Source organism: Arctopsyche grandis, chromosome 6 (assembly GCF_051622035.1).
Source record: "Arctopsyche grandis isolate Sample6627 chromosome 6, ASM5162203v2, whole genome shotgun sequence".
NCBI classification, from domain to species: Eukaryota; Metazoa; Arthropoda; class Insecta; order Trichoptera; family Hydropsychidae; genus Arctopsyche; species Arctopsyche grandis.
Window position 1 is genome coordinate 30,535,277 of NC_135360.1, and position 26,711 is coordinate 30,561,987.

At 32.3% G+C, this 26,711-nt stretch overlaps 1 protein-coding gene across 5 annotated transcripts in view; it reads right to left on the minus strand.

Moving 5' to 3' along the window:
• The window catches only part of ASPP (Ankyrin-repeat, SH3-domain, and Proline-rich-region containing Protein), a 436,173-nt gene that overhangs the window by 320,645 nt on the left and 88,817 nt on the right, over positions 1-26,711 (minus strand). For all 5 annotated transcript variants that reach the window (XM_077432022.1, XM_077432018.1, XM_077432021.1 and 2 more), the window contains exons 3-4: positions 9,343-9,487; positions 150-239 (exon numbers count right to left, since the gene is read on the minus strand). In XM_077432022.1, coding sequence (XP_077288148.1) covers positions 150-239; positions 9,343-9,487 — 235 coding nt within the window. The remainder of the gene's footprint in view (positions 1-149; positions 240-9,342; positions 9,488-26,711) is intronic.

Here is a 26,711-nt window from a genome sequence, read left to right on the forward strand (position 1 = left end):
CGTCCGAATAACAGGTGTGTTCATTTTTCACGCTCGCCTAACAAACGAACGGGCTTCAGCTGATGAATTTTAATGGAACATTCGGAATTATTTATCGGCTCGAGTCTCGATTGTGCTTTCGCATTTGAATTGGCGTAAGTTACGCTTACCTGTCTTGGCGTATCTGAGCACGAAGTGGACGCCGGATTCTTGAGACAGCAGGAAATCGAGCGGTCTCTCATCCTCGTGTAAGATTTGAACTGCAATCAAATAATAATAATTATAATTTAATACATTTATTTTATTTTATTTCAGAAGTTATAAACCGTTCAAGGGTTATCCGTTAACGGATCAACTAAGTGCTTGCACTTAGGACCAACGGATATCTGTTAACGGATTTACTAAGTGCTTGCACTTACTTCCAGGATTATATCTGGACTCTAAGTGCATTTAGGCTAAACAATGACCGTTATTAGTCCTTTCTCAGAATCGGTACGGGGAGACCCAATGTCGTGGAAATACATATCCGAATACGTGACTATACAACAGGTAAACAGATTAGACGTCCTGAGAGATCTACCCTTTATAAGGCGGTACGTAGGCGATATCAGGTCATTCTGGAGTGAGCACTGCCAGTGCGTGTATCTCCTTAATCATCAATAAATGCTGTAAAACGACTGTTGGCCTTTTACTTGGATCCTCCACCCAACCCTACGCAACACTATTTTCACGGCGACACCTATCGGTTGTTTTGAAAAGTGCTTCAATTTCAGCATAACCACTGACGTTTCGATGCGCATTCGGTATTTGTATGCCACTCACTAGTTTCCACAAAGAAAGATAAGGGGAATGTATTGAAACAAAAACAACCCGTTGAATTTCAACAAGTAAATTAATAATTTTATATTTATATTCTAAGCCCGCTTTGAAGGTCAAGGAATTTGACCCTTGAAGCCCTCAACGTGAGGCCACCACCCCCCCCCCCCCTCCTCAACGAATACAGTCGGAGAACGAGACGGTTTTTCATGAATATCGCACAAGAACAACCGCACATCACTGTTCTAATAAAAAAACCACAATGAAAATCGATTATTTTCTCAATATACTCAAGTAATCTAAAAATGGCAAAATTAAAATATATTCATTTTTATATGAATATTTTATTTTTATTTTTATACAGGTATATGTACATACACCCATTTTTAGTAACACGACATCTATGGTCAACATTGTACATATATGAGTATTATAAAAGGCCAATTACAAAAATCTAAAGAGACATCTATGGACAAAATTTAATTATCAAAAAATTTAAGATGCAGTAAACTCAAATTTTGTGAGAAATAAGACAGGGTTGCCAATTTTTTTTAATCGTTTTCAAATGAAATCAGATAAATTGGCAAACTCTCAAAGGAAACGATTGACCTTGGAGTCAGATATCCAAGCGACACAGCCGGGGATAGAACCCGTGACCGCACAATCGAAAGCATTACATGCTAACTACTATGACATATAGGTAAATGTTTATTATACAGTTTCCTTGTCTAACTAGGTAGAAAATGTATTCAAGTTCAGTTTTCAAATGTTTTTTATTATTTACTAGCTGAACCCGGCATGCGTTGCAATGCCACAATAACGCGTGCAATTCTCGTTCCCGTTCCCATTCCCGTTCCTGTTCATTCAATTCAATATTATATATAGGTATAGATATATTTGTTGACGTGGGCCATCCGCTGTGTGTTTGTGGTACAGCCCTGAATGGTCAGTGCATTCAAGTGCAAGGTAGGCGCGGCGCGATTATTGTCACACTCGCGGCGTGATATGTTGAAGGCGGGAGGATAACTTTAATTTCGTGTCAGTAAAATCGTTATTACGAACATTATTATTAAGAGGCTTTTTCCCGTTTTGTTTTCACAGTAATCTTCCCGGAAATGCATACAACAAATCCTGAAAGTTCCAACGTAATCGGTTCAGTAGTTTAGGAGCCTATTCAAGACACACAGCAGACATTCAATTTTATATATATGTACATACATATGTATATAGATTATGTTCACAACACATCGTAAGTCTATTATAATGTGTAATGGATCATCATCTATTACCCACATTATTTTTCTTATTAGTATTGTCTTATGTTAATGTTATTGTAGACGGCATAATAGGGAAAAAAACTTAAAAAACCTATTTAAAATTTAAGTTAATTAAAAAAAATTATTGTTGAATAGAAAATACCTTTTTTTATTTTATTTATTTATTTATAGCAAATTTCTAATGAATATATAACAAAAGTAACAAATAAAATTATAACTACATACAAATAACATAATATAATTAACAAAAAAAACTATAATTTTACACGATTGAAATGCTATCCAAAGAGGATACAAACTGTTGCTATTTATAATTTATTGAAAATCATATTATATTAATCATAATATACATATATGTACATGTCAGTTAATATTAATTACACAGTTTACGTTATGTTAAGTCAAACTTAACCGCATTTGGTTGGGCTAAATTTATCCTACTTAGCGAACATTGTTTAAGTTGGAACGCATCGGAAATATAATACGATGAATAAACATCTTCATTGACAATACTAATAATTCCAAATACTACATACAAAATAAAAAAATACAAATCCCCGAAACGACTGAAAGACAAAATAAAGCTATAAATACAGCAAAGTTGCGGTCACGGTACGAAAATAATCGCAGCTTTAAAGCCGTATATAACTAAAAGCTCTCACAACCGTACAGTCTATCAAAAAATAATAAAAATAAGCTTCCACCAAACCCAGTACTGAAATTTTAATTTGAACTTGAATTGCATCAGAATTCCGCGAGCACACGCGAATACGCGCAAAGCTTTCGCATAGCAAACTCCCGTCTGTGCTTTAACCAAAAAATCCAACAGATTTACATATTGAATCCAAAGGATTCTTTTATGTTATTTACGACAATCCCACTAAGCTGGCGCATATTTTTATAACGCGGTGAATTCTGCCTTTGTGCGACGGTCTTCGCGAATTTTCACTTTTTTTCCATCGCACGCTATTATATTTCAACGGGTCGCAAAAAATGTACAAAAATAAAAAATAAATAAACAGCACACGTCGTACTACGAAATGTGTGAATATTTAATATGGGAACATTAGCGTGAATGCGACTTAGTATATGATTCATAATATGAACGGTATCCAACTCAATGTGTGCGACTATTGTTAAGAAAAAATATTGCTTGATCAGAAACTTGGGCAAATATGAAATTAACACATTCGTACAAAAACAAAAAATTGTCTGTAAATAATATAACTTTATATAACATTTTCAGATAAGAAACAAAAACATTTAAAGAATGTAAGTATTAAAAAATTATCAACATTTGTACGGTATTGTTGACATTTGATCTGGTCTGTATGTAATTCAAAACGTCAACGATTTATTAGAAATAATGATTACTTTTAATGAATACATTTCAGGTAGCTTAATTAAGAACTTTGAAAGAAGAAAATTTATTATTTAAAAGACTTTTATTATTCAAAACTCAAGATTCAAGATTAAAAATCGATAAACATCTGTTACTTTCCATATTGTATTTCTAACTTTTTCTGTTTTATTATCTCCTTTTATTTTTTCACGTATTTTAAGAGCTTGCTTTTTCCACCTCATTTGAGATATTTTATTGAATAGAATATTAATAATATTATTTTTTTACCAAAATAGTACCTAACATAACACCCATCATACTCATAATTCATACGTAACTTTGAAAGTAAATATTCAGTTGCAATCAATCAAAATGTTCATTCTAAATAATAATAAAACCACTCGCGTTTCAAAAAATCATTTCTTTAAACGTAATAGCACAATAGAACTTCTTATGTCAAATTATGAACGAAATTCCAATCATTCAATTACAGTATTGACTTTTTAATATAAAATACTAATCAATCAATACTGATCATTCATTATAATTATTTACGGTTATTTTACTGACCAGAATGTATTTTATTTACTTACTGACCAAAGGCATTTAAAGCTACTACGACGAATTAAATACAGGCCATTTTTATTATACATATTAAGAAAGCAATCAATCAAGTATGCATTATTAAAAAGTATAATAGTATAACTGGATTTTGTATGACAAAATTAGCATACAATATGTATATACATATATATTATATTATAGATCGACATATTTAGAATGAGAAATCTATTCACATTGAGCTAAGCCATCCGTCTTTTGGATTGGCAAGCGTAAAAATTTAATCAAATGCGATCATTTTTCGCAGCTGTCATAGACTCGTTTCTTTTATTAACTTTTCAGTGGAAACGATCGGTGCCTTGATTGAAACCCACCCACCCTCGGATCGGACGCTCGGAAAAACCCTTGGCTTTCTTTCGGGGATTCACAATTATCCCGTTGCGAATTAATTCGGTCGTCGTTGAAAACGGATTTCGATCGTGCGAATTCGACCGCAAAATGTGCGGTAGTTACAAACGAAACCAATCAATTTCTCCAGACCGGGAATCCCGCTCTCCTTATTACCAAAGTGGGATTTTCGCACGTTGAGTAGATATCCGTGGATGGTGGTGGGTGGATTCGCCAATGAAATTCTTAATTAAAATTTGACATTTTTGGCACAATTAATGCAAATAAACCGCGGTGGGCTTGGTGGGGTGCGATGGACCCCTCGCCTCGCCTGCAAATTGACAACTAAATTTCATTTCAAAAGCGTACGGCGCTAAAATTTGACGATGACATTTTTAATATTGCGTTGAAAATTAAATTTTTATATGTACGTTGGGATTAATTTATATTTTAGTCGGTGATTAAGTTTGATGATTCTTTCGTTGGACGTTAAAATTTACGGAAATTGAATTCGTATCAACGTGTGTAAAGATTGAAAATCGATTTGACTTGAGTGACTCAAATGATTACGTGAATAAGGTTTTATACAAATGAAATATAAGCAATGGGCAGTTTTCTTCAGAAATTTTTCGTCTGAAATTCAAATACTATTATTTTATCACTTTATTTAGATAATCATTGAGACTCATACTTAGCGTCAACGTAAAGCATTTACTTGTCATGATTTCAGTTTCACATTTATTTTTCGTCTTAAAATAGCAAAATTTTCTACCAAAATTATTTAATTTACGTATAATTTTGAATTGTCGATTCAGAAAACTAATGATAAAGTGCACTGTTTCATTTTTCCTATTTATTCACACAAAATTGTAATTTTATTACAATTTTGTACAATATACATATAAATACATATATATGAACGTTGTTTGTGTGTCTATCTGTCTGTTGATCTGTCTGTTGATCTGTCTGTTGATCTGTCTGTTGATCTGTCTGTTGATCTGTCTGTTGATCTGTCTGTCTATCTGTTAGTCTATCTGTCTATGTCTTTCTATGTCTGGATATATACATACATACATATGAATGTGTCTTTCTGCCTGCCTGTCTGTCTTTCTTTCTATCTGCTTGCCATTTTATATGTCTATCTATCTGCCTGTCTATTTGTTTATCTGTCTGGAATGTGTGCCTGTATATCTACCTGTCTGTGTCCATATGTCTGTCTGTCTTTATTTCTATTGACTTGTCTTTTCATCTGCCTATCTATCTATCTCTCTGTCGCTTTATTTGGCAATGTGTCTATCTTTCTGTCGTTCTGTATGTATATTTGTCTTTTTATTTTTTATTGTAAATTTCTTTTCAAGTCCACCCATATGTATGAATATATACACAATATAATATCATTTATGAACTCGTATTCCCATTGAAACTTCGTTTATGAGTCGTTATATTTGAAAGTCCGATTTTCAGATCCAAAATCACTGCTTCAGTTTGATTAAATTCACAAATTGTTATCACTTATTTTAATTCGATATGTCCAGAATCTTTGAAAAGCAGAATAAACGTATAACATCCACCACTCGAAATGAAGATAAGTAGACTTATGCCACTTTAAATTATTACAACCCATATGTACCTACATATGTTGTAGTACTTGAGGTCAACACATACTTAATATATTATTATATCTATTTCGAATGATGAAAAGTAGACTTATACCACTTTCGATTATATTGGCTCATATATTGAATAGATATCAATCAATATATAATACATACATACGACACACGTATTTGAAATTAGTTTTCTTTGGGTATTTTCCAATTTTCTCCACACACACCACGCTAATTGTCAATTCAACAATGAAAGCCTCGAATTTTAACGTGCGCAATATCGCTATACGAAATTCGCCGTACTTAAATACGACGCATTACATATGTGTATAACATTTTGCCTATACAATCGCATTAGGCGCAAGCTGTCGCCGTCTGAAACTTCACGCGACAACAACATTATTTTATTTATTCCACTGTTTAATTATTGCGTTAATTAAGCCTCTTATTCTGCTTCTTATGTTAAGCACGAAGCATCGCAATTTGCTTAATGTGATCACGTGTCGAAGGACTATCACGGGAACAACGATGCGTAAGGTAACAATGACAAGCCCAAAAAAGTACAACATATGTACATTTACCGTGATAGGTGAGAATAAACTTGGTATTAAAATAATTTGTATCGGATTTCATATGTGTATGTAGGTACGCAATAGACAATGACAGAGCGAAGGATCGGCATTAAGAAAATTAAATTTGAATCACTAAAGCCCTCGCCGTGTCGGGCTGAGCGCTTCGAGTTTTCCCAAAGAAAATTATTTGCGGCGAATCTCGCTCGCGCTGGAAAATTGCGGAAAAATCCAATTCACCAAATTCCTTGCGGGAGAGTCGCGAATCACTTTTACGGAGACACATGCGGATAATTTTCCGCGGGATATTTTCCGATCGAATTACGCGACCACTATTTTCTCTTAATCCGCGACCGCATCGTACTATTCCCAAATTAAATTAATTGTATTTTATATTTGATTTATTTTATAACGTAATATAAGTACCGTTTTTAATAGAAAAACAAACAAACAGATTCAATATTGCAGATATGAACATTCCCCATAACCTTGGCAATAATTTTTTTTAGCTTTTTTCCGCTTCCGTTTCAATTATTTTAATACATATTTATCGAAATATTATTAACACATAAAATATTTAAGTCTGCGATAATATTATTAATCAACATGCTTATGATATTAAAAAGACGTTAAAACTTTCATGTGTAAAATGTATTTTTCATTGAATCTACATATGTATATACACCTACACATGTTTGAACTCAAAATAATACAGCATTGATTTCTGGATGAACTCAAATATTATTCGTATTAAATATAAAAACATATGAAAGTTTAAATTGACAGAAAGGTCACGCAAATAAAGGCATTCAGCAAAATTTTAATTAAAACATGTACTCAAGAAAACTTATTATTAAAAAAAATATATTTAACGATTTACACTAAAAAAGTAAAACATCTTACGTAAATATTAATTATTTATCCACAGTAAAATCCTCATATGTGCCAACCTATTCAAGATTGACAACTTTACCCTTTTAATCTCAACAGTTTAGGTTTGTGAAGACAATTCAATAGAGAAAAAGATACTCTCGAATCCCATTATGGTTTCGTGCAATGTTGAATTGAAAATTCATCCATCAGAGTTGAAAATTTTCGTAATACGTTCAGCCGCATGAAAAAAATTTACTCTACCATGTGTAAAGAAGTTTTAATTCAAAAACGAGCTTAAAGCCAAACGTTTAAGAAACAGCTATTAACCTCATCCATACATATGTACATACATGCAAATGTCATTTTCGTTTGCTTATATTTCATAAAAATCACAATTTTTTTCGGCATTCTTTGTGTGTAAAATAAAGAGAGACACCCAACAACAGCTCTCAACAACTTTTATATTCAAAATAATGACCGGAAGATGAAAAAAATAACGATTTTTTTAAAAGACCGCATCCGAGATTCAAATGCGTGGCAAACTTTTTATGGGAGTTTCTGGCAAAACGGCGACTTTGAATTCTCATTATTCAGTCAAAACTTATGATAATCGATCAAAATAAACTTCAACGCGAGAATATTGAGCGTTTACTTTATTTTTTAATTAATAAAAAAAAATCTGATTAAAAATATATGAAAATAAACCTACTTTTTCGAAATTTTCGAGGAGATAAATCGATTGGTTGCAGACTAGGACATTATTTAAAGTCGATTTTTTTTTAACATTAACTAGATACTATAACGAGCGAACACGATAAAGAGAGTATCCACTGTCTAAGTGCATTTCTGGGTGAACAATAAATACTCTGGATTAGGCTAACGGGTTTCAGAAAGTGCCCGAACAAAGGATACGCCGAAGTCCTCCCAAAACTATAGACTCACCACGGTAGACCTTTAAGCGTCTAGACAATAGATACATAAATGGATCGGGGAAGCTGTGATGAGCAAAATGTCCTTTATAAGGAAGTACACACGGCAGATCGGATTATTCTAGAGTGAGCGGTGATACGTGTGGATCTCCTGAATCGTTGAATAAATGCTGTGAAGCGACTTTGCCTTTCATTTGGATCTTGAACCCACCCCTACGCAACAATACGTTGCAAATTTTCCATTAGATCTCTAGTTGGAAATTCATAATTAGCATTTTTCGCTCCGAAATCGAACATATTTTAAACGCCACAAACCACATATAAATATTGTCCCAATCGGTAACAAAAACAAACCAAGGCATACCCACTTATGTAAATATATGCTACAGTTTTCATATTGTCCTGAAAAACATGTGGAACGTGCCGTAAAAAAATCTGGAAAAAAAAGAAAGACACGCGCACTCGCACAGCGAGCAAAATGAACTTGTTTATTGTGTGTTTGTTTCTCCCCATTGAGCTTCGATTCTCCATGCACGAAGCACAGCCAGTACGAAGGGCTAGATTTGTATGCGTGATCTGAAACCCTATTATTCATCCCCCGAGCAGGTGAAACGCGCCACCTGAATCCCAATGGACCGGGGAAAATACGGGGAAAAGCGCGTACACGATGCGATTTTTCATTGAAATGAAATCATACCCTCTCACTCGCTCTCTCCCCTCCCACTCCTCTACATTATATTATATATTTCTGATGACGACGGCCATATTAAAATTCACGGGATATTTTCCGACACGAAAATGAGGTAAAATATTCGGCCGAAAGGCGAACGGAATTTCGAACCAATTATACGGCCCTTCGGCAAACCTATAAATTAATTTACATAAATTTATAGATCAATTTTGGCCGTAAAACATTGGCTCGTTATTGAAAAATTTTCTCAAATTTACATACATTATCTCGTTAATGCTACCGGGTAAAAAACACTAAGCATTGTTACATACCTATATTCGCTTGGTCGATCTTGAGCAGGTGACACTTTTCCTCGCCTGGATCGCGGCAACACTCGATGACGTCACGACACGTGGTGCTTGGAGTCACAGGGACGTAAATGCCAGTATCTCCTTCACACCAAACCCGTATTATCATCTAAAAACAAACAAATTGAACTATAAAACCATTTGATCATATAATACAGTGTGATCATATAATACAAATATATATTTTTTGACGGAGAACTACGTATATTCGTAAGAGTAGCACTAAAATCGCCATAAATATTTGACTAAAAAGCTTATAAGAATTGTAAATATGTTTTTGAGCTATTTTTCCTATTATGCTGTACATTAATATTAGAATAATATAATACTATAATTACTTACAAAAATTAAATTAAATTGTTAAATAGAAAATGATCAGTAGATCAGTAGCTATTAAAATATATACATATAAGATGCATTGTGATCATAATTTAGTAATAATAAAAAGCATTTAAAAATTTAAACATATATTTATTTTTATTTTTTTATTTATTTTTATTTTTACATACATATTTTCACATACATATATACAAATATACCAGGAAGGCTTAACAGGTAAACCCTAAATGCACCTTTCTGGTCCACATAATTATTACATAGATACATGTAAATTTAATTTATCTGACATCTATGGTCAATATACATATATTACAAACATCGTATTAATACTATAAATAACGATGAATAACTTTCATGTAACAATACGAATTTTATATTCGATAAACAACCACAGAGACATCTATGGTGAGCAATATGGCGAAACCTAAGATATAACAATAACTAAAGGTTCGCAACAGAAAATTGGGAAGGAAACGCCAATTTTACAGGAATCGTTTCAATGAAAATCAGAAAAATTGGCAGTTTCTGATAAGAAACGATCGACCTAGACAAATCAAGGTCTGGCCAACAACGAGACTTAGCGGAGAATCGAACTCGTAACATCAAGTACGAAATAATTCAACATTCACCACACGCTGCTTTGAATAGAATAATATTGACAATAATAATCATTTGATCCCATGATTTACGGTCAAATTAGGATAGTATTGAGTAACATTTTTGCACAAGTATTTGATAATTAGTTTTATTTGATAATTAATTTAGACAGCTTTCTTTCCATTCAATTTCTATCCAATTTCGAACTTTCACCATCATCATCATTTACATAATTACATAATTCACCAGAAATTTTCTGGTGAATTATGTAGATGCCCATGGACCTTTTTTAAATACGATCAACTTGTCTCACAGCTGGCACAATATTGTATGTATTTGCTTTTTAGGACAGTCTAATTTAATCTAATTTTGTATCATCATCATCATCGTTTGATATAAATAAAACTAACTCTATTCAAGATGTTTCATATAATAAGTTGCCATAAGACAATAAAAAGCCCACTTTCCGCAGCAATTAATCACCCAACAAATTGATCGATTGCTTGAGCAATTTTACGTACACTCTATTTATTACAAGCCTCTTATTTTATTTTAAAAAAATCAATACCACAGAGACTTGACAGGTTGCCCCAAAGCGTCAATGTGATTATAATACAAATAATAAAAATCATAAAAATTATAAAAAAAACATCATAAAAAATAATAAAAATCATAAATAAAAAAAACATCATAAAAAAATAATAAAAATCAAGTAAAAAATATGTACACAAAATAAAAACAAAGAAATAAGATTGAAAAATTTATATCGTGCTATTTAGGATGTGTTCCACCAACTCAACATAACTGGCATCGAATATGTCCAAGTAATGTGCTAGTAAGTTAAGGAGTCGAACAGCTCTCGAGAGGGGGGAGTTCATGAGCACGTTTGATTTATGTTTGCCTTATATGTTTGCCTTCGTTCGTCTGACAACATTTGGATTTGATATACCACATTCTTCCAATCGTTTTGAAACTTTGCCATTTTTCGTGGTTTGGTCAAAAATATATGTATGTATATTAAAATTAAAATCTGCCAGTTCGATGGGGAAAAATAATCGCAATAGACAAGTTTAAAATATGCTACAATTTTGAACGTCTTGACGTCTAATGGTAAGTTGCCGTATTAATTTTCCTTTCCACAACCCTCTCGCTTTTAATTGTTCAAACGCCTATAACTTTTTCTTTTTCACAGTATATCTTATAAAATTTGGATTATATGTAAGTTCTCATTATCTCTCATATATATTTTTACTTCACTCATAGGTTATACAATGAATGTTAAAATGTTTATATTATAATGGTGATTCGATATACTTGTTATGGCCAAATATGTCATATGTCATTGTGACATTTGTGACACTGACATCTCGCCGTACGAATCGGTCGATCTTTTTTGGTTCAAGTATGCACATTATTAATGATTGGGGCACTTGCACACCCCACTTCGGTGAAGGAGGCTTAATCAGCTGTAGACTTATAAACAAATATTAATCATTGAATCGATCCATTGATAAAAAAAATATGTCGAGGTTAGATTAACTAATCTTTAAGCATAAAATTCATATGCACATTACATATTTATAATCAAAATCATAGCGTAACATTTTCGACCTTGCATCTTACAATCGAATCGACACTAAATAACCCTGTCACACTAAAATCGCTTTACCCATTTTTTCGGCACCATAAAAAATGCCATCCGCAAAAACACGTCATTAAATTATGCAACACAAACAATACAATAATTTTGCGCAACTTTTTGAATGAACAGCATTCACTTCCAGGTTCACTGCTCCATACCAAGGCTAGAGAACGTACAGATGAAGGTCAGGGACACGCACTAATGATTCAACCCGAATATTATTCGCATCGCTGATTCGTATGCATATTTCCCAAAACAAATAAATAAAAAAAAATACACAGCATCAAGTCTGTCTAATTACACCCAGATAGGCCCGAACGTCAAAACATCACTATGATAGATTGCCAGAAAATTATCACAACACGCTAATTATTCACCCCGGATCGAACAAACAATACTAGTATAATTTAATATATACACAATAATATAAAACATTTCCCAGAACGACTTTTTCATTCACTTTCGAGCGCTGAGCGAGCGTGCGAAGGTTCGTTTTTAAAACGTGGAAAAAATAATACAAGTGAGACTCAAAGAGATAAATGTTTGCTATTACCCAGTTAGGCCATTTATCAAGTTGCCTCTAATACTTAAGGAAAGTGCCATCCGTAGTGTGGCCACTGTTTTCAAAGGAATATTCCGCGACGTGAGGGAAAAGTGGCGGAAAAGCCGACTTCTCAACGAAAAAATATATCATTCCTCTCTGATTTATCGGCCATCATGAGAAGTTTCAACGCCAACGCTGGCACACTTTAATACGAAAAAATAGATATATTATACATACATATATATATAACATGGATATTCCTTTCATATGTATAATGTACGTGAGGTTGTTTGAACTTTGGAGAAAATCTCAATTTACAACGTATCTCCTGAACAAATGGAAAAAAGGCAGCCTTCGTTCTGTCAGACAATTTCAATAAACAAAGTAGGATTTTCATACGAAACGTACGCACGTGGAGATCTTTATACAATAGAAAAAAAAAGGTATATAAAGCTCGACTTGAGACGGCATACCATATTAAGATAAGGTGCACATATTCCATTTTATTATCAAAATAAATTGAAGATTTTCTAGTTGATAGCATTTACATAACAATCGAATATTGGGGGTATACGAAACGAATGATAATAATGTCGATGCTACATATAATATATACAAAATTTCGATTATACGATGGCGCATGTGTTCGACGTTCGTACACTACCGATCATTGAAATCGTATTGTTTCGCTCAAAATTTCGTTTTTTTAATTCATATTAGCCATATTAGCCAGCAGTATGGCTCGGTGGTTGCGTTAATGTTTAATACCGAGAGGTTACCGGGTTCGATCCCATGCTAATCCTTAATACTGCTGGTCCGATTTGGATATTTGTGACTCCAAGTCGATCATTTCCTATCAGAGTTTGCCAATTTATCTGATTTCATTGTTGAAACGTTTCCTCCGTCAAATTGGTAAAAAAAATCCTACCCATGTCACAAATATCTGAATTTGAATTATGTACAATATGTAAAAATATATGTACAAGTATAAATCTATAGATGTCTCTACGGATTAATTAATAAATTGTTAATTTCGTCCCCTTCAGCTTTTCAAAATACAGCGATTTATGTAATAAAAAATGCGTTCATGTTACCAGTTGGTTTATGACGACACGGCGTTGAAGAGACGTTAGTAAGGGCGCGATCACACAGCGAGGGAGCGGTATGCTGTACGTGGGATATTTTTTTTAGATAGTTTTAAACATACAAAAAAAACACGCTTATTCCGCGTATGATACGCCGTATCTTGCGGGATCGTGAGGGATTGGAGCGGTCTCGTTGAAATTCTATAGAATTGTTTATACTAACTTGACGGTGATATATACCAATTCGTCGACCCTCGGACGACGCTTGACAGTGATCGATAACGGTGTATCCCATATTTGAAAAAAATATAGCAGAACTTGTCGGAATAATAAGATTATAGAAAATAAAAATTACATTAAGGATATCAAGCTTTTATTGTTTAATAATTCAGTTTTAAACTTAATTAGTAAACAATTAACAAAAATAGACAAACAAGTGTCTGGTTTATAACAACAATTGACTAATATTTCCGGGTAGGTTTAAGAATTAAATAATCATTCGATACTTTCATAAACAAACTCTGCGATCACGGACAAAGATGTATTCAGCATAAAGGGTTTTATGTAGTACACTAATTGTTTACTGAAACCAATTGTTACTAAATAAACAAACGGAAAATAAGTATTCCGTTTCTAGACAATGGACTCAAGTTTTTTGGTACAAGAACTAAATACGTACTTAAATCCCTAATACCATTAACAGATAAACGAACAAAGATCTTTTTTACGTTAAGGGCTATAGTGCACTCAATATGGACTGTAACTAATTGATACTGAATGCATTTCCGTATGAATGTATGTACATGTCGATACAATAACATGTTCGTTTAAAGAGAGTATAAACAATTCTATAGAACTTCAACGAGACCGCTCCAATCCCGCACGATCCCGCAAGATACGGCGTATCATACGCGGTATAAGCGTATTTTTTTTGTATGTTTAAAACTATCTAAAAAAATATCCCCCGTACAGCATACTGCTCCCTCGCTGTGTGATCACGCCCTAAAGATCCAACCATCACTTGAAACGGGAACGGGAACGGGAACGGGAACGGGAGCGGGAACGGGAACAGGAACGGGAACGCAACGGGAACGGGAATTACATGTCTTATTCTGGAATTGCAACGCATGCCGGGTTCAGCTAGTAATAACATATAAAGTGGTGCGGTTTCAGTGGTCGACACTGTACGCTAAACTACAATACATATGTAAATGTGCCCCTTTGGGAGTTGTGTTTTGGAAGAAAATCAATTACATAAAAATACATAAATTCGCAATGGTGAGCACAACTCTCAAGATGAAATTAAGGGTGGTTGCAGTAATTATTTTGCGGATGAATGTTGCATTCTCTGGCCGGGAAGCCCGTGGTCTGGTCGTGGCGAGAGCGCCTTTGTACCCATCAGTTGTAATTAAAATCTTTTTTTTTTGCGTTTCAGCTGAAAGACCAACTTTTCCAACCGGCAGTCTTCGCGTCCGGTGCAATTAGAAAGAAATTAATTATTTTTTGCAATCGTTTCTACGCTTAAATTTTGTTTTTATTTTTTTGTTTAATTTTTTTCGACCAATTCAAAGCTCCACGATTGACGTTGAGTTTTTCGCATTCAAATTATTCGGAACTATGAACAGAACTTAAATTTTCATTAGTGTGACGCAAACTGTTTTACGTCATTTCGAAAGATTTAATTCCGAGATCGCTTTTTCATACGAATACCGAGTCTATATTTAATTCAGCGAAAAAGTATTTGTTTGAACACTTTTTGCGATCTTGAAAAATTCGTTCAACTAATACCCTTATTTATTACCATTTTAATGTATTACTAAGTTCATATTTGAGCCTAAAAACACTTTCTGTTTGATTTAATTCCCAAATTGTTATCACATCTTATAATTCGATATGTCCAGAATCTTGAATTAAATCAGCTGATAACTAAAAATAAAACTATCACTGTTTGATCTGTGTACATATGTATGTAACTTGTATTGGTTAGAAAGTTTGTTTTGGAGGAATAAACAATTAAATTTGAGGTTATGAGTTGCAGCCCGAAATACATACATATGTATACTCATTTATGCCGGGAACCTTACAGTTAAGAATAGTTTATTAATACTAAGATTGCTTTAATGATTTGCTTTAAAAATAGTTTATCAATGTATGATTGTCCATAAATGAGTTTATGTATTTACAGAAATGAACTTTTCAATCATCAGATAAATTAAATCAGCTGATAACTAAAAATAATTGTATGTGATGTATGTATGTAAGCTTATTGTAAAAAACTAAATGTATGTAAGCTTATTGTAAATCATATTAACAATTAGATACAACATAACTTCTTATTGAATACTTATCTCGCAGATAAAACTCCGTGAAGAGATATACTTTTAGCCGTGAAATGTGAGATTTGACATATTTGGCCAAAAATCAATATATATCGTGTATTACCTTACAAGAAGCTACACGCCAAAATTGAAATTTATATATACATATGAGAGTTAAAACTATAAATATTTATATATTAGTGATAATGAGAACCTATAGAGCAAATTTCATAAAATATAGAGTGAATTATAGGCGTTTAAACAATTAAAATCTGATATCACCGTGTCATGGCGAACAGGTTACAATACAAGTGACAACGCTTGTTAAACGTCAAGAAGGTTTACGGGCCCCGTTTTTAAAACGCGTTGTATACGATATTTTATCTCCAACGTAATGGCAGACGATACATTAACGTATATTGATGACAAAAATGAACAATATGGCAAAGTATGAAAACGATCGGATAAGAGATAAAAATGACCACTAACACGAAAGCCATGTGAAACGTAAAGGAGGTAAGTAATAAGTAAAAAGCAGTATAATCGTATTAAAGGCCATCAGTATTTTTCAATATTGTCAAACGCAATATATTATATTTAATAGTTTGCGAAATATTTCTCGAAATTAAGAAAAGTGGACTTTTGCCATTTTCAATTATAACGGTTCATTTGTATATGGTCAAAAACTTACATAAAAATATACAATCTATAATACTTTCTTCCGACTATATTTTACAGTGATTATACGACCTGTTTTTCAAAAGGACGATTTGTACACTGACTGCTCCTCAATATGATAAAAATATATGTACATAACATCAAATATTATACATCACATTTGACGAATAGGCATTCAATGAACTATCCAAATGATGTACAGCTCCTTGATGAATAATCGCTTTTATAAGTAACAATTCGTGTATGAATCATCCTTTGATGAACAGACCTACATATATTCCATATTCTAAATAAACATTTATTATAACCTATAATCGAGATGGTATACATGTTCTTCTTCTATTATATCATATGTAAATATATTAAGAAGTACATATATTTATTTGCTTGTTCTACTTACATATATATGTATGTAAATCTACAGTTTTCAATTAAAAACCAACAAAATTTGTATACAATCTCTTGGTCATCTAACTTAGACAGTAAACAAGAAGTTTTCCAAAATAGTTCGGTTTTTAGCTTTTTTTTAATCTTTAACCAGCCAGAGCATCGTTGATCAATTTGTCTACAATATATATTTAATGCCTACATATTTATATGTACATTAGAAAAAAAATTCCATCATTCAATCGTTTTATTTAGAATTTTCATCAACATTAGCCTCATTCAAATATTAGCGATTTTCAATTCATTTAATTAACTCTCATAACTAAAAACCGATATATGTATGTATGTACATAAATATGTTAACTTCAACTAAAAGTTAATCATTGATTTCTAAAATAATATATTTTATTTCATAGAACATGAAATCTCGCCTTTATAGATCGCTCCCAAAGCAATGAGAGAACTTAAAAATATACAATACAATGAATGAATAAAATCAATATACATACATAAACACATTTATACAATGCGAATTCATACAAACATCAACAGTGACATCTATGGACAAATTTTTGAATCAAATTGGCGAACCTCAAGACGCTAAATAACTTTAGATTAGTGTAAGAAAGGAAATGCCAATTTCACAGGAACCGTTTCGATTAAAATCAGAAAATTGGCAAACTCTGATCAAAAACAATCGACTGGACCTGGAGTCCAAGGCCAGGACAGTAGCATCCAGTGGGAATAGAACCTGTGACCACTTTGTTCGAAAGCATTATATGCTGACCAGTAGTCAAAGGTCTGGTCAGCAGTGGGACTCTAGTGGGACTCAAACCCGTGACCACTCTGCTCGAAAGTATAAAATGCTAACCACTAGTCCACGCCGCTGGTTTTAATAATATCTAATATAAAATAATCATTCTGAAATAGTTCTTACATAAAATTTTCAATCGAATTATTTAACAAACGTCTTGGCATTAAATTGAATTCGTGGAAACTTTCATTAGAATTCATACTTATGTGTCTTTGAACGTTCATATAATATCATTCACTCATATGTAAATGAAATTAATCAGCACCTTCATTACTCTACTCCACATTATTTATGTATGTACGTAAGTAATACCAATTTATGCTCTGTTTCGTACTCAAGTGAATTAAGTACATACGTACATACATACATACATATAATATCAAAACCGAAACAGTAATGCTGCCTATAACGAAACTATGTAACTATGCATAGAGACAGTACGAGCGTAGGAACATTATCGGAAATCCCATGGAAAATGGATGAATACGCTTTCCACCAGTTGAATATCGCCGATTTACATATTCAATCTCTACGATCGTAGTTCTGCCAACAAACAGATACGAATCGTTCAATTTTCGTATCGAAAAATTACACAGAAACGTTCCAAAAACCGAGCCAGTACGCGCTTTCTCAACGCCTGTAGTAAAAATTCAATAAAATTCTATTAAACAAATTTATAACCGAAAGTTCCGAAACGGAAATACATTATTTAACTTCAAAGACGATATCGTCTAATATAGAATTTTGGTAGATAAATAATATCATATATCGTAATAGGTAATGAATAAAGAACCGCCCTATATAATACTTGTATCCGTATAAATAGTAATACACAGAATTCGTCGAGTTTAAACAGCCGGATCGTTTTAAGGCGGCTCTCCTCTAAGAGCGAAAGCCTTACGTTTGATGTAGAATACATTTTCCGAGAGCTCATTACCAATTCGACAAACGTAGATCATTATTTTCCAGAGGTGGATCGCTTGAATACAAATTATAAAGTTTTCCTCTCGCCCCTCACTCGATGCCTCTCCATTTTCGGTGAAATATATCTATGTGTTTAATAAATTGGCAATAGGTAAATTTGTATTATTCATGCTCAGATTAAGAGTGAACCAAGCCTATACAGCCAGCAGTATGCTGGTTATACAAGCCTATACAACCAGCAGTATGCCACCACACTGCTGGTTAGATTTGGGGGTATTTGCGACTTCAAATCGATCGTTTCCAATTTTATCTGATCATTGTTGAAACGGTTCCTCAAAATTGGCAAAAAATCATCTTTCCTGTTGTCACAAATCTTCTGTATTTATTGTGTGTATAATTTGTAAAAATTATGTACAAAATCTAAATCCTTAGATGTCTCAGTGGATTAATTCTGTAATTAATTAATTAATTAATTGTTATTTAGTGTTCTTCAACTTCTGGAAATACAGTGATTTATGTAATAATAAAAATGCTACATTGTTTGTAATTAATTCTCCAAGCATTGGGGTCTTCCTGTCAAGCCTTCCTGGTGTATATCTATGTAAAAATAAAAATTAAATTAAATATGTAGTGTTGTGTAGGGGTGGGTTCAGGATCCAAATGAAAGGCCAAAGTAGCTTCACAGCATTTATTCAACGATTCTCACTCCAGAATACTTGAGCTACCGTGTGTACCTCCTTATAAAGGACAAGTTGCCCAGCATACCATCCCCGATTCGTTGGTGTGTCTATCGTCTAGGCACGTGAGAACCCCAGCGTATCCTTTTTTCCGGCACTTCTGGGACACGAGTCCCGTTAGCCTAGGGATTTAGTTATCCGGGATCTCTATTTTTAACCCACAAATGCATTTAGACAGTGGATACTCTCTCCCATGTACCCATTTTACTGTAATAACTAGTATATGTATGTATGTATCAAAATATCAATAAAATTAACTTTAATCAAATGTTTTTTTTTTATTTTTGATTTATAATATATATTTGTATTTAATTATGAAAACGTGTTTATCACATACAAAAAGTATTTAAATAACGTTCATGATCATAATCTTTTCCGAAAAGTTTGTATTTTTCGGAATTTTGAAATGTACATACATAAGCTTTATAGTAAAAGTCTAATAGTTTGATTCGTTTCCATTCGTATTTTAGAATTATGAAGCTTTATAATATTTTTTTCTTAACCTTAAGTGGATGCAATTATTTCTTTGGGGGTTCGAATGACTGCAAAAAAACTTTGAAAGACAAAACCAAAGAAAATTTCATCGATTTTGCAAAAAAATAAAAGGTCAATCTAACGTTTTATTTTCAAAATCGTTTAGATGTAGTTGGAATTATTAAATAAATTGTTTTCATATTTTAAAAGAAAATTTACACAACATTTTGACAAAACAGCCAAAGATAAAAACAATGTAAACGAATAAGATTAACTAATGTCATGTCAATCATGTTTAAGAGTAATTATGTCCAAACTTGTATCCAAAGATGCTATATAAAATATACAAGTATTTAAATTACATAGCTTATATTCTAATAGAAAATTTTATATGTCAAATGATCAAAATCCAAATTAATATATGTATATAATGTTTTCACAGTCTTTAAATCTTTAAATTGAATATTCCAATGAGTCATTTCTATACCATGCTAAATCAAACAAAATCCTTTTACATATGCTTAAATTTAATACTTAAATTTCAACACGACCACTATTTCTAGTGTCAAAATCAATATTTTCGTCAAATTTAGATCGGTCCACTGTTACACTACATCCATAAAACGTTAAGCGCCTGTATTTTATTGCACAATAAATTCGTCTTTTTGTATAAAACCATCATAAACCAAACGCGTACGACAAACATAAAATACAACAATTAACTTCGATACGACCCATAGATTTATACCTATCGATAAATTTAAAAGACACACATCGACAAACATATTCAGTTAAAAAGTCAAACGATAAAAAATAATATACTTACTTACATAAAAAAAAATCAAATCGATATATTTACAACAACGACAGACCATTAACTGACGTGCGCGCGGTATAGTAATTTCTAATCATATGGAAAATTTTATCGTTTCTTATTATGTACAATTTTACGACGAGCTTATTAATGAAAAATATTTTCGTCGGCCATTCTGTTTAACAACCACTTAAGTCGATCGAATTGTTTTATCTAGCATTATAAAAATTTCATAACGCAAACAAAACGTGCGTCGTAAAAAGGTGATGTGAATACATAGACGTGAAACTTTAGTTGACAACTCGATGTATTCACAATTCAAACAGAGGGTTAATAAATTGGACATGAAACACACACACACGCACACACACACACACACAATACAAACATGCCGGAAATAAAATGTCTTGACATTTGGCAGTACATGGTAGATGGTAAGTCGAAAAAGGAGTCGATAGAGTGGAAAAGCGTATGTAAATCTATGTTGAATTTATAGCATGTGCATTATAGATCCCGAATGATCGAGACAGGGCGTGATGCCTTGTTCTCAACTCTCTGTGATACCAGAGGTATTGTTGAAAAGCATCGAGACTGACTAAAAGCAAAAGCTTGTACTGTGAGTGCCAACTGAACGTAGAACTATGTGTTTAGCTTTTAAGTGTGAGCTTTTGCATTCAAGTTCATAATTACCCTGTTGAATGCGAAGACCCCATTTCCACAATCACACTTATATTTTTTTTTTTATTTGTAATATAAAGAAATGGGTTACATTAGTACATACAATTTTACAGGATATAATATTTAATTTCATCGTTGGTCATGTATACCTTATCAGAAAAGAGGAGCTCTTGTGCCTGATAAGGGAGCTACGATTCTATTATAAATTATTAAAATCTATTATAATATTTTGTTTTGTATAAAAATTACACTAAAATATATATATATATTTTTTAGTGTAAGTTTTTTTTGAAAAAATGTTTAATTTTATTTATTTGTTCTGTTTGGTTTGCAATACAGCGCAATTCAGAGGGGAGATTATTGTAGTTATTTATGGCTTGGAAAATATAATGGTTTTACATTTGTGTTGTTTTAAAATTTGGTGTGATAAATTGGTTTCCATTTCTCATCAGTTTATAAAATTCTTGATATTCTTTGTTATTTTTTTCTTTACACATTTTTATAATGGAAGCTTGCTTAAATATATCATCGATATTTGGTACTGGAAATATGTAGTTTAAAAAGCGATTTTGTCGAGAAAGTAGAGTTTTTTTTAAGTATTACTTTTATAATAATTTTTTGCGAAACTTTTACTGAATTTATATTGCTTTTATAAGATCCTCCCCATCCTATAATTCCGTAGATATATATATATATATATATATATTAAAATTATAATATATGTCGACGTTTTCGAGCATTTTCCAAGCCCATCATTATTCGAAAAGTTGAAATTTGGAAGGAAAACACTTTCAAAAGTCCTTCCAAAACACGTTATATGTGTATGTATCATACATCAGTTAAGGTACGGTCTCTAATAGAAGACGGTCAATTTGGATATTATAAACCATCTTTTTATATTAATATTTTATTTATTAAAAATAGAAACATGCAGTATTACAATATTTGTTCAAAACTTGAAAAATTGACACCGAAAAAGTTTCTACATATTTATTTATTTAATTATTTATTCATTATATGTATATGAAACCCGACCCTATTTGCCACTGCAGGTTGCCCGCGGTGATACATATGATAATTTTTTTGTACATAAGTACCAAATAACATCATTACACATAATGATTATACACAAAACGTGAGTTGGAAACACTATGTAATAACCCTTGACACTCATACTTTCCACTGTGAAATTCGCTATAGTAGTTCCGTCATATATAGATGTTCCTCTTCCCAATTCATCGAGGTAAACTAAAGAGTAAATTGTCTCAATATTGCTGCTGCTTCACTCAATTCAACCAGGAAGGTCGACAGTCCCAACATTAGATCGTTATCGTCATCGCTCAGTATTGCAAATATTCCATCGATGACAGCGAAACTGCACTCTGCAGCCCTTCTTGCAAAAATGTTGAGATTGTTGATGTGAATTAATAATTGCGAAAGGGTATGATTTAATGGTGCATTTAAAAAAATAACTTTGCTCCGAATCATTTGCGCATTATTCCATCCATGACAACCAAACTGCAGTCTGCAGCCGTTCTTGTAAAAATGTTGAAATCATTGATGCAAATTGGCAATTGCGAAATATTATAATATATGTACATATCTATCATATTGTCTTAAACTATGCAAAAAATTTGAGACATGTTTGTAAACAAATCTCTTTGTAGATGACTTCCTTTAAATAAATAGTCACACTTTACCTAAACACAATCTGCTTTAGATATTCGACTTTAGATAGTCTTTATATAATATAATGTATTAGATGTATTATGAGCATTTCTAAGAATTGTAAATAGGTTTTTGAGCTCTTTTTCCTATTATGCTGTACATTAAAATTAGAATAATATAACACTATGATTACTAACAAAATTAAATTAAAATTGTAAAATAGAAAATGATCCGTAGATCAGTAACTATTAAAATAGATATAAGATGTATTGTGAACATAATTTCGTAATAATAAATAGCATATAAAAATCAAACCTAGCGATGTACAATCTTTCACATATTGATTGTTATTTATGTTTGTATCTTATGCTTGTACTCTTGATTTGATGAATATTTCGTTTAGTCTATGAAGTTTAAATTTATATTTTCTTTGTTATAGATTGCTGGCATACGGATACGGATACATTGCATAAATGCTTCTATTGATTGTTTTGATCGTATTTTATCTGTATTAATACTCTCGTCGCTTTGTAGCGATCTGTAAAGGCTTTCGATTGAAATATCGGTTTTTGAGCTCTTTTTCCTATTATGCTGTACATTAACATTAGAATAATATAATACTATATGATTACCAACAAAATTAAATTATAATTGCAAAATAGAAAATGATCAGTAGATCAGTAGCAATCAAAATAGATATAAGATGTATTGTGAACGTAATTTAGTAATAATAAAAAGCATTTTAAAATCAAACAAATATTCATTTGAAAGCTATGTATGTTAGATTGGATTCAATTTTAGATTGTTCGTAACAATACATGTACGCATGTACATATCATATTTATTTGACCATATATATTTGATCAAATCACTGTTTCTGTATAATTGCAGAAAAGCCGACTTGAGCGAAAACATCAAGTCTGAAAGCCTAGTACAGTCTCAACACTTTTGAGCAAGTCTCGGGACAATTGCAACAGCAGCAAAGAGACGCACAAAGACGGCGAGCAAATCCAGTCGAGCCATCGCGATTTCCGTCACATGCCATTATTATCAATCAAGTTAAACTGCACCGATGCGGATTCGAAGCCAGACGCAAGTTTATGATAATCTACGATTACCATAAGCGGAGGCCACCGACTGAAGCGGTGACTATACACATACGCAAGACCAAATATACATATTATAACGAATATGAGCATATACCCAACCCAACATATTATATGTATGTATGTGCTCTAACAAATGACAGAAAATAATACTAGACTTGAGCTAACAAATGAGCTGAAAATTCGACCCAAATATGTACATCAAAAGCCAGCTATGGTCGATCCGATGCACGAGAACCAAGCATGCTGTCACATTCGTACAATGTCATTTAACATTGTAAGGACTAAATAAAGACTATTTATACTCCCACAAATTATTTAAGAGATGTGCGTAAACAAATATACATATGTACATACATATATAAAGTTTAAAACAATTTTGTATAATATATGTATATAAAAAATTCCGGTCTCCGTGACGAGACAGAATGTTAAATGACAGAAAACGCAAATATCGGAAGGCAAAGATCGAAAATCGAAAGATCTTAAGTTGAAAGATCAAAAAAAAATGGTGCATGGTAAACGGTACATACTCACTTAATTTGCGCGAGCAGGGTACAACAGGAACAAGAGGAACAGGCTTTTCCTCCCGTATTAATGTGCGCGCGCAGAATACGGGAGGAAAAGCCTGTTCCTCTTGCTCCTGTTGTATCCTGCTCGCGCAAATTAAGTGAGTATGTACCGTTTACCATGCACCATTTTTTTTTTTTGATCTTTCGACTTAAGATCTTTCGTTTTCTGTCATTTAACATTCTGTCTCGTCACGTAGACCCAAAATTTCGGATGTGACCAACCCATGACTTTATCTATGTATTTGAGGAATATAAAAAGGTCACAAAAAAAAATTCGATATTGAACCGTACAGATACATTCACACATACCGGCAGCATTATGAAATACTAATAGCTATGACAGCATTTTCGATACAAATTGAGCGCAAATGTATGGAAACTTTAACAAGACAAAAGTCCTACTTCAGGTTATCAGATTATATTAATTTTTTTTTATTACTTTATATCACTATCAGTATTATACACAATAAATATCACGAAGATTTAAATAATTTAATAGGTCAAAATAAAATAATTACATATTATTTAAAAAAAAAATACTACTTCCGGCTTAAGAATTCTGACCAAATACAAATCAGCTCTTGGTTATTACATGAAAAATACAAATATAATTTTTCAGCTTGATACGTTTAGGGGCGTGGACAGAATCGTGGGCATAACATTTTTGACCTTTTTAAGAGGAAAAAATCCCACTTCCGGTTTATCAAATTTAGTCATTTTTTTTATTTTCATTGCATTGATACAAGAATTATACATGAATTTTTTTGTGAAGAGCACACATGTTTAAGGGGTCGAAAAAATAGTGGAAGAAATATCGAACAAGAGTAAATTGCCACTTCCTGTTGACGGATGCTTACCAAATTTTATTCATAGCTTGGTATTAAGCTTAAACTACTAGATATGAAATTTTAGTTCAATAAACCAAAAGGTTTCTGAAAAACACATAAAAAACCTAGATTCTATACAGTAAAAGTACAACTTCCGGTCCAAGTAAAAATATTTAAAAAATATTAAGATATAAAATTTATAATTTCTATTACATATAAGAAAATTTCAGTCTGATTTGGTTATTGGTTTGGGAGGTAATTGAATTCAAAAACTTAAAATAAAATACCATTTCTAGTCGACTTAAAATTTTGAAAAAAATTTACATCGTATCGATAAGAATTTCAGTAGCCGATACTAAGTTTCAATTTGATAGCACTGACGGTGTTCAAAAAATCCCCAAAATACACAGACACACACACACACCTTTTTTCTAGATCATGAAAACGTGATCAGTGAACGATTCTGAGCTCGAATCAGTCAAAATCTCGAGTTCGAATTTTCACATATTCACAAAACTTCATCTATTGTTACTACGTACACAGATAAAGTAAAAATTTGCTAGCCCTATTAAACACAAGTCAAAAATCGGACAAATGCTTATAAAATAGGACGTGTGGGAAACCTGACTATAATGTAGAAAATTTCTGACCTTACAACTGTGTACTCATAATTGCAATGTACATATGCATGTAAGTGTCACGAATTTTCATAGTTGCCAATTTTTTGCACCGCAGTGTATTTCCCGGTAAGCATCCGCATAGTGGGCTGGATGCCGTGTAAGAAAAATGCCAGTCGTTAAGAAGCGATTTAGTAATTTCGCATAATTTGCTAAAAGTGTAAAATGCCTCAAAAGGAACCGACGAAGAATATGCCGGTGACATTTTTTTGTTGTCGCGTATTCTTTATCGTCGCTTATGGTCTTTTCGCATGCAATTATTTTTTATGGTTCGCGTGCATAAAATGAACATTTGGAGTTTTGATTTACGGTTGATTGTGTTATGAAATAAATTTTATTACATATTTTTTCCAATTGCAAATTTGGTAGTAAAGCTCACATAATTCGATTCGACTATACTCGTAAAAAGTTATCGAAAAATCATATTGATATTTTAAAACTTCATATTTATT